Here is a 15,682-nt window from a genome sequence, read left to right as displayed (position 1 = left end):
CTCCAATAAAGCAACACACATTTTCTGATATATCATACTCATTATAATGCAGTATTTTCAAACAGCTTGCCACAAAGACATTTTATATATTATATAAGCCACAAGAAGAAAAAAATTGTAGGTAGAAAAACATCTATATAAAAAAGTATATAAGTTGATAAACTACAGTGTACTTCTGCTAAGAGAACCAAAAATTACATGCCTTTGATAGAAATGATTTATCATATTTGATATCTAACATAATCTGATATGTGTCTTCTAAGCACATGAATGCTATCAATTATGAAGGAAGGAGAATACATTTGCATAGTAAAGTGCTGGGTATTTAATACATGAAAATCTACAAAAGGATGACTGTGGGATCAGAATTCTAAAATGGGTAATAGCAAAATTATAGAATGTCCATTCCATCCATTTCCTAACTGTATGACAAGATTTCAAAAAAATACAAAAAAAAATTGACTTCACCAAAACTCCAAGGTGGCATCAGTCATACTAATGAAGGCAAAAAAGGCCCTGGATGTTAAACTGGGAGAGATGCCATATTGGATACTGATGTAGAATTTCATCCCCAAAGTCATTGCTGAAGCATTTCAGATTGGTTATGAGCAGTCTTAACAAAAAGAATGTCAGCAAAAGCAAAGAGACCATCACTAGGGTTAGCATGGTGCTAACCGATAGCTTATGTGTGTTTCATCTACTTGGAGCTAACAACTTATGTTTCTTACAGGAAACTCAATTATGAGCAATGGTACAAGTCCCACTGAAAGGAACCAGAATAGAAGACACTCTATACTCCTTAACATGACTTCCCGCCAGCTCCCAATCATGAAGAATTCAAATCACACTGAATCTTTTCATATCCTGAGGATTAATGTCCAATAAGAGGTGACTGGCACATGTAAAAAATAAAATTAAGGGCTGGAGAGATGGCTGAGAGGTTAAGAGCACTGGCTGCTCTTACTGAGGTCCTGAGTTCAATCCCCAGCAACCACATGGTGGCTCACAACCATCTATAATAAGCCCTCTTCTGGCTTTCAGGCATACATGCAGGTAGAATACTGTGTACATAATAAACAAGTAAATCTTTTTAAAAAATTAACATAAATAAATACTTGGAGGTAGAAATGAAAAGTTTGAAAGAAGAATTTACACCTTGACTTATTTAATAATGATGTTAACAAGTGTGTGTGTCGGGGGGGGGGGGGGGGGGGGGGGGGGGGGGGGGGGGGGGGAAACACGACACCTTACCTGCCACTCAAAACCCACTTTATGTTACAATGTTAGTAAGAAGGAAAAAAATCCTTACCTGCCACTCAAATTCACTATCTGACCAATCCCAGTAAGTGCTGATAGAGGAGGAGACATCGCTGCAGACACTTCCTTCAGGGAATAGGTCAAAAGAAGTGAAGTCTTGATCATCCAACAGGGAATAGCAATCATCTTGATCTCCCACAGAAACTGATGAAAATAGCTCCTCACTACATTCTGAGCTTGCGACACTTGTCCCACAAGAAGTGAGGTTCCACCTTCAAAACCACAAGAAAAAAAAATCACATCAGGAATCCCAGAACCCACACAATTTGAAGGCATTAGCAAAACCCACTTAGGATATTTGTGAAGACTGTCTTTTGTAGTCTGAGGGTAGTGTATTTTTTAAAGCTTTTACCCTTTAAAGAAATATACTAAGGGCTGGAGAGATGGCTCAGTTACTGTGAGGATTATATCACAACCCATACAGAAAACTAACACATACAAAAAACCCACTAAATACATGGCAGTTATTACTATTATTAAAGAATGAGGCCATCCATTTCAGGCCAGACAAAAGGAACACAAACTAGACAGAAGTTCAAGCACCTCTTAAATGATTATTTATTCTCTCTCTTTCTCTCTCCCTCCCTCCCCCCCCTCTCCCCCTTGCTCCACCCCTGTGTGCCCACAGAGGGCAGAAGAGGGTGTCAGACGCCTGGAGCTGGAGCTACAGGCCACTGTTAGCCACCTGAGCTAACTGACGTGGGTGCTGGGAGCTGAACTCAGGTTCTCTGGAAGAGCAGCAAGTTCTCTTAACCACTGAGCCATTTCTCTGACCCTTCAAAGAACTTTTATTAATGTTATATAGCCTCACTCTAAAAGTGTTTGAAGAATATTAACATATTTAGTACACTATTCAGCAAGAACTACTACTTTAGCTTCTTGGTGCTTTTTTCCCACGTGCCCATATATTTTAGTATCCCACTTTCACTTACCACTCATTATATACTAAATATTTTAAGTAAACCATGCATATATCTTACCTGACATGTTTGGGACTAGATGTGTTTTAAGATTTCAAATGTTTCTTTAATCTTTGGAATTTTTTTGTATGTATACATATTAAAATATGTTGGAGATGAGAGACCCAAGTCTAAATATAAAACCAATTTATGTGGGGCTGCTCTTCCAGAGGACCAGTTTTGATTGCCAACACCCACATGGCAGTTCACAGTCATCTGTAACTCCTTCCAGGGAGTCCAGCACTGTCTGGCCTTTACAGATATGAGGCACACTCATGATACACAGACATACATGAATTCCAAACACTCATACACATAAAAATAAACTAACATATTTTCAACATGCACCCTATACACATAACGTAAAGGTAGTCTTATACACTGTGTATTTATTATGTTTATTTAGAGTGTGTGTGTGTGTGAGAGAGTGAGTGAGTGAGTGAGTGTGTGTGTGTGTGTGTGTGTGTGTGTGTGTGTGTGTGTGTGTTTGTGTACTTGTGTGGCAGTAGTACAAGTAATTGAACCTAGAGATTCACACAGGCCAACAAACCTTCTATAAATAAGTTATATTCCTGGCTTTCTGGCTGTCTTTTGATACTTTTATTTTAAGGATGGATTTCACTAAGTTGCATAGACTGGAACAGAACTCACTCTGTAGCCCACCAGGAAGGTCTTCAGCTTGCAATCTCTCTACCTCAGCTTTCCCAATAGCTGAGATTACTACAGTCCTGTGCCATCAATCCAGCTGAAATTAGCTTTTTTGTTCATAATTATTTAGCCAAAGGAAAGTTTTCCTAGGATAGGCTACTTGAACAGTAACTACTGGATCAAAAAATATATACAAGTCTAAGGTTTATGGTACATTTAATCAAAAAGTTTTCTGGGATGGGTAAGATAGCTCAGAAGGTAAAGGAAGTCTGATGACCTGAGTTCCATCCTTAGAACCCATATAAAGGTGGAAGGAGAGAAGTCCACAAAGGTGTCCTGTGACCTCCATTGTGTCTATGCCGACACACACACACACACACACACACACACACACACACACAATATATATATATACATATATATACATACATATATATACATACATATATATATATACACACATACATATACACACACAATAATGAATGAATAAATTTTTAAAATATATAAAATAGCTTTTGTTTAATTGTGGGAGCCCACAACTGACTCAGTTTCCCAGTTTGAATCTGAAGTCTATTCTGAGTCAATAGAGTTCAAGCTTGCTTACTCCAGGGCTGTGAGAAAGTCCTGATTAGCTGGCAGAGTCTCCTTGAAGGGCTGTGAGAAAGTCCTGATTAGCCCATGGGAATGAACACACTATCTAGCTAGACTCAGCCTAATGATGCCAGCCAGAGGTACACTGAGATAGAAAAAGAAACTGCCTGCTCCTTCATGCAGGCAGGATAGATAGTGGCTGAATGCCTGTGCTGTGCATTGCTCTACCTCTCTCCTTCCAAAATGTATATAAGCTGGCTGTGAAATAAACTTGGGACTGTCCGGCATTGACCGGCAGACCTCTCGACTCTTTTCTGTCTTCTTCATTGTCTCTATAATCGACACACCTCTACCCAGATACCCAGCTGACTGTCAGCAGGCTCCGCCATTTAATGTGTTTAAAAATGTGTGTCTTGCTGGGTGGTGGTGGCGCACGCCTTTAATCCCAGCACTCGGGAGGCAGAGGCAGGCAGATCTCTGTGAGTTCGAGGCCAGCCTGGTCTCCAAAGCGAGTTCCAGGAAAGGCGCAAAGCTACACAGAGAAACCCTGTCTCGAAAAACCAAAAAAAAAAAAAAATGTGTGTCTGGGGCTGGAGAGATGGCTCAGAGGTTAAGAGCACTGGCTGCTCTTCCTGAGGACCTGAGTTCAATTCCCAGCTCACAACCATCTATAATGAGATCTGGTGCCTCTTCTGGTGAGTGTATACATAATAAATAAATAAAATATATATTTTTTAAAAAAATGTGTGTCTGGCCAGGTATGGTGGTGCATGCCTTTAGTTCCAACACTCGGATTCAAGTCTAGCCTGGTCTAGATATCAAGTTCCAGGTCAGGCAGTACTATATACTAAGACCCTGCTTCACAAAAACAAAGAAAAAATATGGATCAGCTATTTCTGTTATTTGGATTAATGTTTCATTACTGCTTTTATGAGTATTTCAGACATTCAAAGATATGATATATATATACACTTTTGTAAATTTCCACTAGTTTCATATTATTGATCATTAAGATCAAACATATACTTAAGTTGCTTTAACAAGAGCAAAGGAAATTAATCCTTAAAATAATAACTAGTATTTCCAATACTAATAAGCTCCTGGAATAATGACTTCCTGAAGAAAAGTCTATTATTAGATTGTTCCTCATCCTTCATTAAATCCAGCTTTTCTTGAATTATATAATTTTGAAAAATTCCTCATCTGTTTTCTATGGTTACCCTTAAATACAACAGTTCACGACTTACAAAATTTAGGCAACAAAAATTGCATGCTATATTTTCCTTTGAGCTGAAGTGTAAAAAAATCTAAAGCACTGAAACGCAAACACTAATTTAGTTCAATAAATAAAAGAGCATCTGTCAATCAACCTTCATAAATATAAAATTCATCTAAGAATTCTAGAACATTTTCCTTCTTGTTGTTTCGTGTATATTGGTTATGTATCAGGGAAGGGGTTTATGTAGATACGTGCATGTGTGTGTTTAGACAAGAAGACAACCTTGTGTCATTTTTCAGGGACTTTTTGTCTTGAGACAGAGTCTCGCTGGCTGGAACTCACCAAGTAGGCTAGGCTGACTGGCCAGGAAACCTCAGGGATCTGACTGTGTCCCTCTCCCCAGCACTGGGTTACAAGTGCAGGCTTCTCCACCAAGTTTTGAGTTCTGAGGACTGAACTCGGCAAGTGTTTTACCGACTGAGCTATTTCCCCAGGCCCTAAAACATTTTCTAATATTACTTAGTTTTTTCATATGGTTATTACTAGGTAGATAATATCCTCATTTAAAAAAATACGGCTGGGGGGACAACTCAGTTGGTAAGGCTCCTCCTGTGGTGCTGATGTGAGGAACCGAGTTTTAGCTCCAGCACCCATGTAAGAAAGACTGGCACATTAATGTGAGCATGTAATTCCAGTGATGGAAGGATGCAGATAAGAGGAGCCTGTCTTGCTGGGCAGCTGGCCTGGCCCAATCAGTGAGCTCTAGGTTTAATGAAAGATCCTATCTCAAAAAATAAAGAAAACAATAAATTAGGAGCTGGAGAAATGGCTCAGTGGTTGCTCTTACAGAAGACCAGGACTCTGTTTCCAGCATGCATATGGTAGCTCAGAACCGTCTGTAAACTCCAGTTCCAGGGGTTCTGACACCCTCTTCTGGACACTATGAGCACTGCATTTATGTGGTACACAAACATACATGTAGGCAAAACACTCACACACATAAATTAAATAAATAAAAAATTTAAATGTCATTTAAAAATAAGGTGGAGAGTGATTGAGAAAGACACATGGCATCAAACTTTGTGTATGAATGAACACATACACACATACATGAATAAGTATACACATACACACTAATAATAAACAACCCAACAGAATTAACCAAATTATCAGGTCTTTCTATAAAAGCTCTACATAGCAATCAGAAATTCTGTCCCAGGTGCAGCAATATATTGAGCAAACTACTTTTTCTTGTCTTCCAATCCCATGCGACTCCACACCACTCCCTACCTTTGTTCATTCACCCATTCAACAATTGTTAGTAACATCTAAGTGCCAAATACTATCTTCAGTGCTGGGGGAAGCTGCTACTAATTGTTTTTTAATTAGAATTGCCTTTCAGCTTGCAAAACTCCTGTGGAAACCCGTTTGCCTCCATGAGGAATAATGGCATTCTTCACAAAAAGCCTGTCCCACTTAACAGTCTAACTAGTCAATCACTGACAAGAGTCAGGCCTGTGCTTGCTTTTGTACTCTTCCTATGTTCCTCGGGGTTTCAGGTTTGTGTGTAGATAGATAGCAAGGCTCTAGAATATGGATCCTCTCCGACGCCGATGCCTTTTTAAAAAAATCAGCAGCAAGTGAAAAGACTCACAGCAAAAACAAATAATTGGCAAAATGGAAAAACAGTACCTTTTTCTAGCAAAGATTTTTAAGTTCTGTATATGTACATCTAGTCTAACTTGCAAATATAATTCTTATTATCTTTAAGCAATGCAGAGAAAACAAAGTGAGTAATACTTATCCATTTCTGGCAGTTGGTACTATGTGAACAAGAGGTTTATAATTCCTCTTCTAGGAATTTACTCCCTTCCCCAAATAGAAATTTGGAAAATAAAAGATGTATTACAAATATGTACAAAAATATAATTTTATTGGTTATTTTTGTTTGTTTGTTTTTGTTTTCCGAGACAGGGTTTCTCTACCTGTGCTGGAATTAAAGGTGTGTGCAACCACTGCCTAGCAAATAATATTATTTTAAATAGATAAAACAAATGCCCCCAAAGCATGAAAAAAACAGTAAATGATACCAATCTCAATAATGATATTTTCAAACTATCTATTGAAAATGCAGAGAAGATTCAGTGGTTAAAGCACTTGCAGCACAAGCCCAAGGAGCAGACTTTGAATCTCAGAATAGTTAGGGTAGGGATTATGGTCCACCTATCACGTTAACGTTCTGTAGACTGAGACAAGGGATCCCTAGGACAAGCTGGTTAGACAAACTAACTGAATAGGCCAAAGTCTGGCTTCAGTGGAGAGATCCTGCCTGAATGAACAACATGGAGAGCAGACAAAAACAATTGTCAATATCACTTGAGCCTATACACACAAACACGCACTCACATACATGAACACATACACATACATACACATGAGAGAAAAACAGGAAAAGTACAACATAATTACAATAAACAGCTCACAAAATAAAATAAATGGTAAATTAAATTACATATGTATATGTGTATCTATATCTATATATAGAATGATATATAGATATAGATATATATACAGAGAGAGAGAGAGAGCCCCTGATCCTGTTTTGTTTTTACTTAAATAGATAGAACATCTCTAATCTAAAAATCAAGAATTTATAGTGATCCCAAATCCAAAACTTTTTGCAGGCAAGCGTTATACCATGAGTGGAAAATTCCACACTGACCTCACATTATGGGATACAGCCAAAATAAAGGTCTACTAAAAATACTATATAAAATTTGCTTCAAGCTATGTCTGCAATACACACATGAAACTTAAATTTAGTATTTAGACTTTGGTTACATCTCTGACATATCTTATTATGTATGCAAATATATATATATATACATATATATATATGTATATATATATATATATATATATATATATATATATATATATGAAACACATCAGATTCCAAGTATTTCAGATAAGTAACACTCAATCTGTATTTGTACACAGGATAAAACATGAAAAGAAACAAAGTGTTGACTATGTTATCTCTGAGAAAAGAGATGTGTGGCTTTTTAAAGTGCCTTCAATTTTCTATAATGAGCTTTTGCAATAAAAATTTAAGTAAGATTCTTTTAGAGTGTTCTGATAGTTTGGAAGTCTCAATGAATGTTCTGTGTGTGTTCAGCATGGAATCATTCAAATTTACAAGCCTTTACACTTTTAAATTATTTAGTTATTTTTATGTGTATGGGTATTTCCCTGCATGTCTGTGTGTGCACTATATGCATGTCTGGTGCCCAGGGACGCCAGAAGAGGGTGCTGGATCCCTTGGAAATAGAGTTACAGATGGTTGTGAGCTGCCATGTGAGTGCTGGGAATGGTCCTGTGGAGGAGCAGCCAGTGCTCTTAACTACTGAGTCATCTCTCCAGCCCGAGCCCTCATTTTAGTTCACTAAGGCTGTAAAACACCAAAATTCTAACTATGAGCATAACATTATGGTCAATGGAGAATTTCTCCAAAACTTTAAGAGAAAAATGTGAACAAAAGTCCCAATATTTATGGTGTTTGACTTTAACAATTAAGGTTGCTATTCAAATTTTAGTTTTATTTTTGAAGAGGAAAGCCAATAGCATTTCTTCCCAAGGCTGTTATAGAGTACATTTGGAATAAAGACTTGGTTATCTTGATAAGTAGTCATTTAAATACTAAAATTTAAAAACTGGTTACTTTTACTTCTGCCTGTGATTCCAGTAGTCAGCAAGTTATAGAGTATTGTATGAGTTTGAGCCCAGCAAATTCAAGAGGACCCTAGGCTGCAGTGTGCTCCAGAGTAGCTCTCTTGGGCTACAGAGCAAAACCCTGTCAAAAATAAAATTAGAATAAATTTAAAATTAAGAGAGAGCTAAGTTCTTTTCTGAGGGGAGGAGGGCCAGGGGTAGATATGGGGGAGAAGGAAGGTAGTGGGGGGAAAATGGGTGGAGGGGTGGGAGGGGAAACTACAGTCAGGATGTAATATATGAGAAAAGAATAAAAGAACTAGGCATGGTGCAGGCCTGTAATCAGGAAGTAGAGACAGGAGGAGCAACACAAGTCCCAGGCCATCTTGGTCTTCACAGTGAGTTCCAGGCCAGTGAGGACTATATAATGAGACTCTGTATTTAAAAAACAAAACCCATGAGGCTATCGAGATGGGTTCAAGTGCCACAAGCCTGAAGAAACCCCAGTTCCATGCCTACGTGGGAAAACTACAGGAGTTATAAAAGGCACAAGATTGGAGGTGGGGACGTAGCTCAGTGCTAAAGTGCACTCCCTAAATATCTTTATCCCCAACAGTGAACACAGAAAAAGAAGACAGAAAACAGACACTGAGATTTTTGTGGTAGGTGGAGACTAAATATGTGGTTATAAAATCTCACAACTGATCTGGGCCTGGCCTTGGTGATACACAGTTGTAACCGCAACTGTTCAGGAGGTATAGAAAGGAGTACAACTTCATGGCTAGCCTTGGTAATTCAGCAAGATCCTGTAAGATCAGAATAGAAATATGACAAGGGATATGCAATAGTAGTAGAGCATTTGCTTAGCATGCATGAGGCTCTAGAACCATCTCTAGTTCTGCAAGAACCAATCGCCCAACTGAGTAATTGATATATTCAATAGCTCATTTCATATCCTGCCAGAAAGGCACACAAAAATCAGGTAATGTCCTTACCCATACACTTTTCACAACAGTTTATGTCAGTGACAAATTCTCCTGAAAGATGAAGGTAGTTTTATTATCCTCTTTCATCTCATATTTGAGTTATAGGGCTTACCAATATTGTAGGAAGGAAACCAGAGATAGAAAGGTAGGTAAATGAAAACTCTTTTTACAATGGAAAAACCTCACCAAAGAAAATGTCTTAAACATGCATATATATTTAACATTAACATTTTGTTTATAAATTACTCATTTTTGACTTATTAAAATTTATTCTATTTATTTATTCTATTCTTCCAAAATTCTAGACAAATCCAATTACATCATAAAATATAGTCACAGGAAAAGGTAAATAAATACTAAGATGGAATCGAGTAACTTAACCCAAACCTGTTTCAAGCTCCTGGTGTCAAGTGATTCTCCTAACTTGGCATCCTAAGTAATACAGACCATGTGTGTATGCCATCGCAACATCTGGACAGTGAGTTCTTTAATAAAGGCATTTACTTGTGATGGAATTTACTTCCCCAAATCTAGACTGCTGGTATAGCAACCTAGGTCACAGCCATTAGTACTAGTACTGTGACTCTCTGGGTTAATGAGATTGGAGATACAGCCTGGCATCTGATAAATGAGAAGGCACAGAACTGTCATCATCACAAGGCCTTTATCAAGGGCATTATTTAAACAGTCTGGCCATTTTCTTATCTGGTAACAAACAGGAAGCAAAATAAAGATAAACCAAATATCTAACCACTGACAAACTTTCTAGATGCAATAAAGTTTGTTTTATAATGACTAACTCTTAAGTTGAATATTCATGCTCAACTATTCATATCTGGCCTATGGACTGTGGCATGACTTGGCAAATGATGTGAAGAAAAAAATGCATACAACTCCAAAATGAAAGAACTCCCCAAATTAAATTGTGCCCACATATATAACGAAACTGTGTACTTCTCCCTGAAAAGACAAGCATATGATCTCCTCAAACATCATCTTGCAGAAGGGCAAAAAGGCAGAACATTGCCGAGGGTGAAAACATTTAAAAAGAAAGACAAGCCAGGTATGATGACTCACACCGGGGGAGCAAGATCTCTGTGAGTCTAGGGCCAGCCGGGGTTGTATAGTGAAGTCCAGGTCAGCCTGGGCTACAGAGCTATAAAACTTTCTCCCCCCTCCAAAAAAAAGAAAGAAACAAAGAAAAGAGCCAGGCAGTAGTGGCCAATGCCTTTAATCCCAGCACTCAGGAGAAAGAGGCTGGCAGATCTCTGTGAGTTCAAAGCCAGCCTGGTCTCCAAAGCGAGTTCTAGGACATCCAGGGCTGTTATACAGAGAAACCTTGTCTCAAAAAGCCAAAAAAATAAAATAAAAAATAAAGAAAAGGAAAAGGAAAGAAAGAAGAGTCAAGTTTAGTGATATATGCCTATACTCTCAACACGAGAGACAGACAGGAAGATCACAAATTCAGTGCTACCTTTGACTACATGAGACCCTATCTCAAACCTCTAGACAAACACACATTAAAAATAATAAAAAAAACAAGTTATGTAGGGCAAAAACCCGTTGTACGTATATTACCAACTCCTTTCTACCCTACTTTCTGAAGAAAAATACACATAGCTAGGATTCCTGCTTACTGTTCCAAGTCTTGGGAAAAGTTGGGTTGGAAAGGGATATTAGAAATGAAACAGTCGCCGGGCGGTGGTGGCGCACGCCTTTAATCCCAGCACTCGGGAGGCAGAGCCAGACGGATCTCTGTGAGTTCGAGGCCAGCCTGGGCTACCAAGTGAGCTCCAGGAAAGGCGCAAAGCTACGCAGAGAAACCCTGTCTCGAAAAACCAAAAAAAAAAAAAAAAAAAAAAAAAAAAAAAAGAAATGAAACAGTCAACAGTCAATCCAGATTTGATGGCTCTTCCTCTTCCTTCAATCCTAGTACTCTGGAGAACTGAACAGAACTGTCTCAAGTTCCAGCCCAGCCTGGGCTACATAGTGAGTTCCAGACCAGCCTAGACTACAGAATGAGACACTGTCTGAAATAAACAAAAATAACTAAACAAATAGGCAGACAGGAAATAGGAAAGGTAATGTCTGACTTCAGAAAACCTAGCCTTAATAGGAGCCTCCCCTTTCCACCCTGGCTGCCCCTATTCTGGAAACAGTCTTGAGCTTAAATATCTTAAGGGGAGATAACAGAGGAGAGCAAATTGTAAAAGAAAAACAAAAAAAATCCTCAGATGCTGGGAACGGAATTGCATCCTCTTTGAAAGCAGCACACGCTCTTTGCCACGGAGCCATCTCTTCGGTCCCTCAAGTCTCACCCAATCCCTTACCCTTACTCACCACATTTTGGCAGTGCTTATCCTCAATCACCAGAGATGGTAAGCTCTGAAATTATTTAAATGTACTGGGTAGGTAACCTTGTCTAGTGCTTCAAAAATTAAATACCTTAAGCACACTTAATTTGTCAATTTTCCATGCATTTCATTACACCATGGGCTAAATAGACTTCTCTTAGTTTAAGAAAGTTCTGTGACCATTGATTAAAAAAAAGAACTAGATGATCTAATGTTAAGTTTTTTATTTTTATTTATTTTTTTCTCAAGATGAGGTTTCCCTGTGTACCAGTCTGGGCTGTCCTAGAACTCACTCTGTAGACCAGGCTAGCCTCCAACTCACAGAGATCTGCCTGCTTCTGCCTCCAGAGTGATGGGATTAAAGGACTGTACCACCATGCCTAGGGAGCCTTTAGTTCTAATCCAAGCTTTATCACCGGCTCCAAAGGAGTAGTCTATTACTGAAAGGCCTTACCTGACTAGGAATTATGAATTTCATACTTGGTCTTTCTCTCTGGGTCTCAATTTCTTCAGTATGCAATGGAGATTTAGAATTTTCATAAGAAACTCACTGTTGTCTCATTTTAAAATGTGTTGTGCTGCTATCTAGATTATTCAGCTATAAAACTTTTCCCAAAACTGTGAATTTACCGTTTAAAATCTCATTATATATGTAAATGCATGAGTTACACAGTAAAAAATAGATTGATTTAAGGATTGGAGGGGAATGTGCACAAAATATGGATGGATGTAACCAAATACACATAGCAAACTTGGATCAGAAACCAGAACTGGATTCCTTATTTCTATTAACCATAGATGGATTGTTTTCCTCATCTCTTATCCACACTCTACCAACGTGTGTGTGTGTGTGTGTGTGTGTGTGTGTGTGTGTGTGTGTGTGTGTGTCCCAGCATCCACATACAGGCTGTTCACAACCACCTGTAACTCCAGTTCCATGGAATCTGATACCTCTGGGCCGCACTCACGTGTGAGGCTTTGGTAACTGTCACGCCTACAGGGCGGGGCCGAGACTGGAGCCCTTAAGACCGGAGTTCCGGACGGGCTGGCTCTCTTAGTTCCAGGATCCTTGAGGTGGAGGTAGGTTGCAGAGTTCTCCAGAAAACACCGCTGGACTGCGCAACACCTTTCACAGACCCTGTTACCTATCCCTTTACTTGTGAGTTACCCCACAAAATAAACCTCCCTTTTAACTACGTGGAGTTGCCTTAATACTACAACCAATACACACACACACACAATTTAAAATACAATAAACCATTTTGAGGCCAAATTGAAAACCCCTTCCAAATCGCCCAAATTAGGTATAACACTTAAATGCTTGCATGTTCAGAACACTGCCTTCCAATAAAATAATTTAGATGAGCCCTATGAAGAAGTTATTTGTACAAATCAGCCCATCCTACACTTGCTCTACTCCCCTCACCCAGGGATGCAAACCACGTGGTATGTTTCAGGAAGGAATTTTCCAGAGTTTACATTATGGGATAGCCTACAGAAGTAACGCAAGGTGTTCACAAAGGAGGGAGAAAAAAAATGACTAGTTTCTAGGCTAAGGGTATAGCTCAGTTGGCAGAATGATTGTCTAGCATGCATGAGGCTCTGGTATCAATCCACAGTGCTGCAAAAAGAAAATTATAAATTTGAACTGATTAAAATACAATAAGCTTAGCTGGACATCAAAAATGTTTGTAATCCCAAAATTTGGGAGACAGAGGCCAGGAATCAGGAGTCCAAGGTCATCCTCACTGCAAAACCAAGAGATCCTGGTTTCAAAGCAAAATGGGGGGGGGGGAGTAGGGGGTAGGGAAGGCTAATTTTCTAATGCTCTGGTACAATTTGGTTGAGGGTGAGGTTAAAAATTGAGAAAGAGGAGGTTCCAGCATTAAAAGTGCTTTCATAAGATCCACAGATCGATTCTGGGCTCTCTCAAATCTACTCTATAGTGTGCCGGAAATGAAAGGGGTTAAACTTTTGCAGATGAATCTAAAAATCAAGAGTTGGGGTTTAGGATTCTCAGCGTACAGATGGGCGCGGGGGTCACGAAGAGGTAAAGGAGAAGATCTGGAAGGGAGGAATCACTAGAGTCCAAAGAGGAAAGGGGGAGAAGAAAGAAGGCACGGGAAAACCGGTCTAAGAAAAATCAGAGGGCAGGGGGTGAAAACTGGGAGGAGCTGGGAAGAGCGCTGGTCAAAGGAAGATGGAGGAGGGGGCAGCCCCGCACGAGGGACCTGGAGCGGCCGGCAAGAGCGCGACCCGGCGTCCTCCAGCCGCCTGCTGGGCTGCGGGAAGTCTGCCCCTGCTCTCGGAAGTGCTCCTTACCTGTTGGTGTGAAACCGGTGGAGCGGATCCGTGCGATGGCAGGAGGAGAGCTGGCAGCCGAAGTCGCTGATGTCCAGGCAGCCGGCTTCCTCGCTGGGGCAGGTGCCCACCCCACGAGGGGCTCCTAGGAGCGGGAAGGGTTCCTCTGGGGTTAGAAACTTCTCATAGGAAGTGGTGGCCGACGCCTCGTCGGACATGGTGGGAGATGGGCCGGCTCGGACTCCCGGGCTGGAGATGGGCTACTCAGGCGCTCGCCCCTTCCCCCACGCTAACCTGTCCGCGGTGGCCGCCGCCCCCGGGTGTGCTCACCGCCGCAGCCGCCCGAGGAGTGAAGGGCTCTGCACAAAGGTCGTCGGAGGCCGCAGGGACCCGCCGGCCACCCAGTCCGCTTCTCCGAAACCTCGGAAGCTGCCGCCGATGCCGGGCCCAGCGAGTCACTGCGGCGCCGCCGCCCGGCCCGGCTGCCCCGCCCACTGCGCTCGCCGCCCGCTGCGGCTTCGGTCCGCCCCGCGGCCGCCACCAACTACAGGGCTGCCCGAGCCGCTGCCCTTGCCCCCTGCCGGAGTGGAGGAGGAACTGAATGTCGGTGGCTGAAGCCCGGGGCGACCTGGCTGGCCTCGTGCTCTAAGCCGTCCCGGATTCCGGGATGCTTGAAGGGCCCATGCCTCAGCCAACCTCCTTCTTGCGCTTCCCATTCGCACTCAGGAACCCAATGATAGACAAATAACAACTGTAGCCCTTAGGACTAGGGACTTAGCCAAGGTCACACGGAGGGACTATGTGAAAAAACGAATCCCAGGTGCCCTGTAACAACCTGGACCACCCACCCTGTCTGGATTCTACTTGTACTGAGCTCCTGCAGTATGTGTGCCCGGCCAAAGCAATGAGCTGTAAGGGAAATGGACCATAGAGGGGGAAGAAATTCCCGCCTCACTTTTAAGTCTCCTCACTCAAAATAAATAAATAAATAAATAAATAAATAAATAAATAAATAAATAAATAAATAAATAAATAAATAAATAAATAAATAAAAATTAAAAAAAACCACCCAGGTCCAGCCGCTAGGCTACTCAGAGCTTCTGTACAGTTTTGTGTTCTGTGCTTTCTTTCTGTTGTGTACTCAGTTTGGAATGTCCTGCCAGTCTCCTCTGCTAATCCTTAAATCCCCAGCTCAAGCGCTATCTCCTAGGCGAAGCCTTCCCTACCTCCCAAAGAGGACTCCTGCTGCTTTGTCCCACAACCCTGCTTCCGTTGATATTATGCAGCTTAACTTGTTCGACTTAAATCAACTTACTAGGTATCATATGGTGCTCCTTTCTCCTAGCACTTTACTTTTATCTGTGTTCTAGACTTGTGATTGCAAACCTTGGAGGCATGTTTTTGTTTTAATATTCAGCTTCTTAAATGCCCCTTTTAAAGATATATATATATATATATATCCTAGTTATCCCTGGGAAAAAAATCTGATTAATCCTGGTTACATGACCCCTAAAAATAGGAAAACTGGTGGAAACTCAAGTTCCTTACATAAAATGATATGGTATTTGTATATAATCTACACACATTTTTCAA

General features: G+C 40.6%; 1 protein-coding gene across 1 annotated transcript in view; it reads right to left on the bottom strand.

The window, feature by feature from the left end:
• Nucleotides 1-14,328, bottom strand: part of Fam199x (family with sequence similarity 199, X-linked) — a 29,991-nt gene extending 15,663 nt beyond the window's left edge. Inside the window, exons 1-2 of the mRNA XM_028855722.2 lie at nt 14,111-14,328; nt 1,310-1,529 (exon numbers count right to left, since the gene is read on the bottom strand). Of these exons, the coding sequence (XP_028711555.1) occupies nt 1,310-1,529; nt 14,111-14,307 (417 nt within the window). The 5' untranslated portion in view covers nt 14,308-14,328. The remainder of the gene's footprint in view (nt 1-1,309; nt 1,530-14,110) is intronic.
• Between the last annotated feature and the right edge of the window lie 1,354 nt (nt 14,329-15,682).

Source organism: Peromyscus leucopus, chromosome X (genome assembly GCF_004664715.2).
Source record: "Peromyscus leucopus breed LL Stock chromosome X, UCI_PerLeu_2.1, whole genome shotgun sequence".
Taxonomy (NCBI): domain Eukaryota; kingdom Metazoa; phylum Chordata; class Mammalia; order Rodentia; family Cricetidae; genus Peromyscus; species Peromyscus leucopus.
The sequence above is the reverse complement of the archived record's forward strand: the minus strand, read 5'-3'. Positions and strand labels throughout refer to the sequence as shown.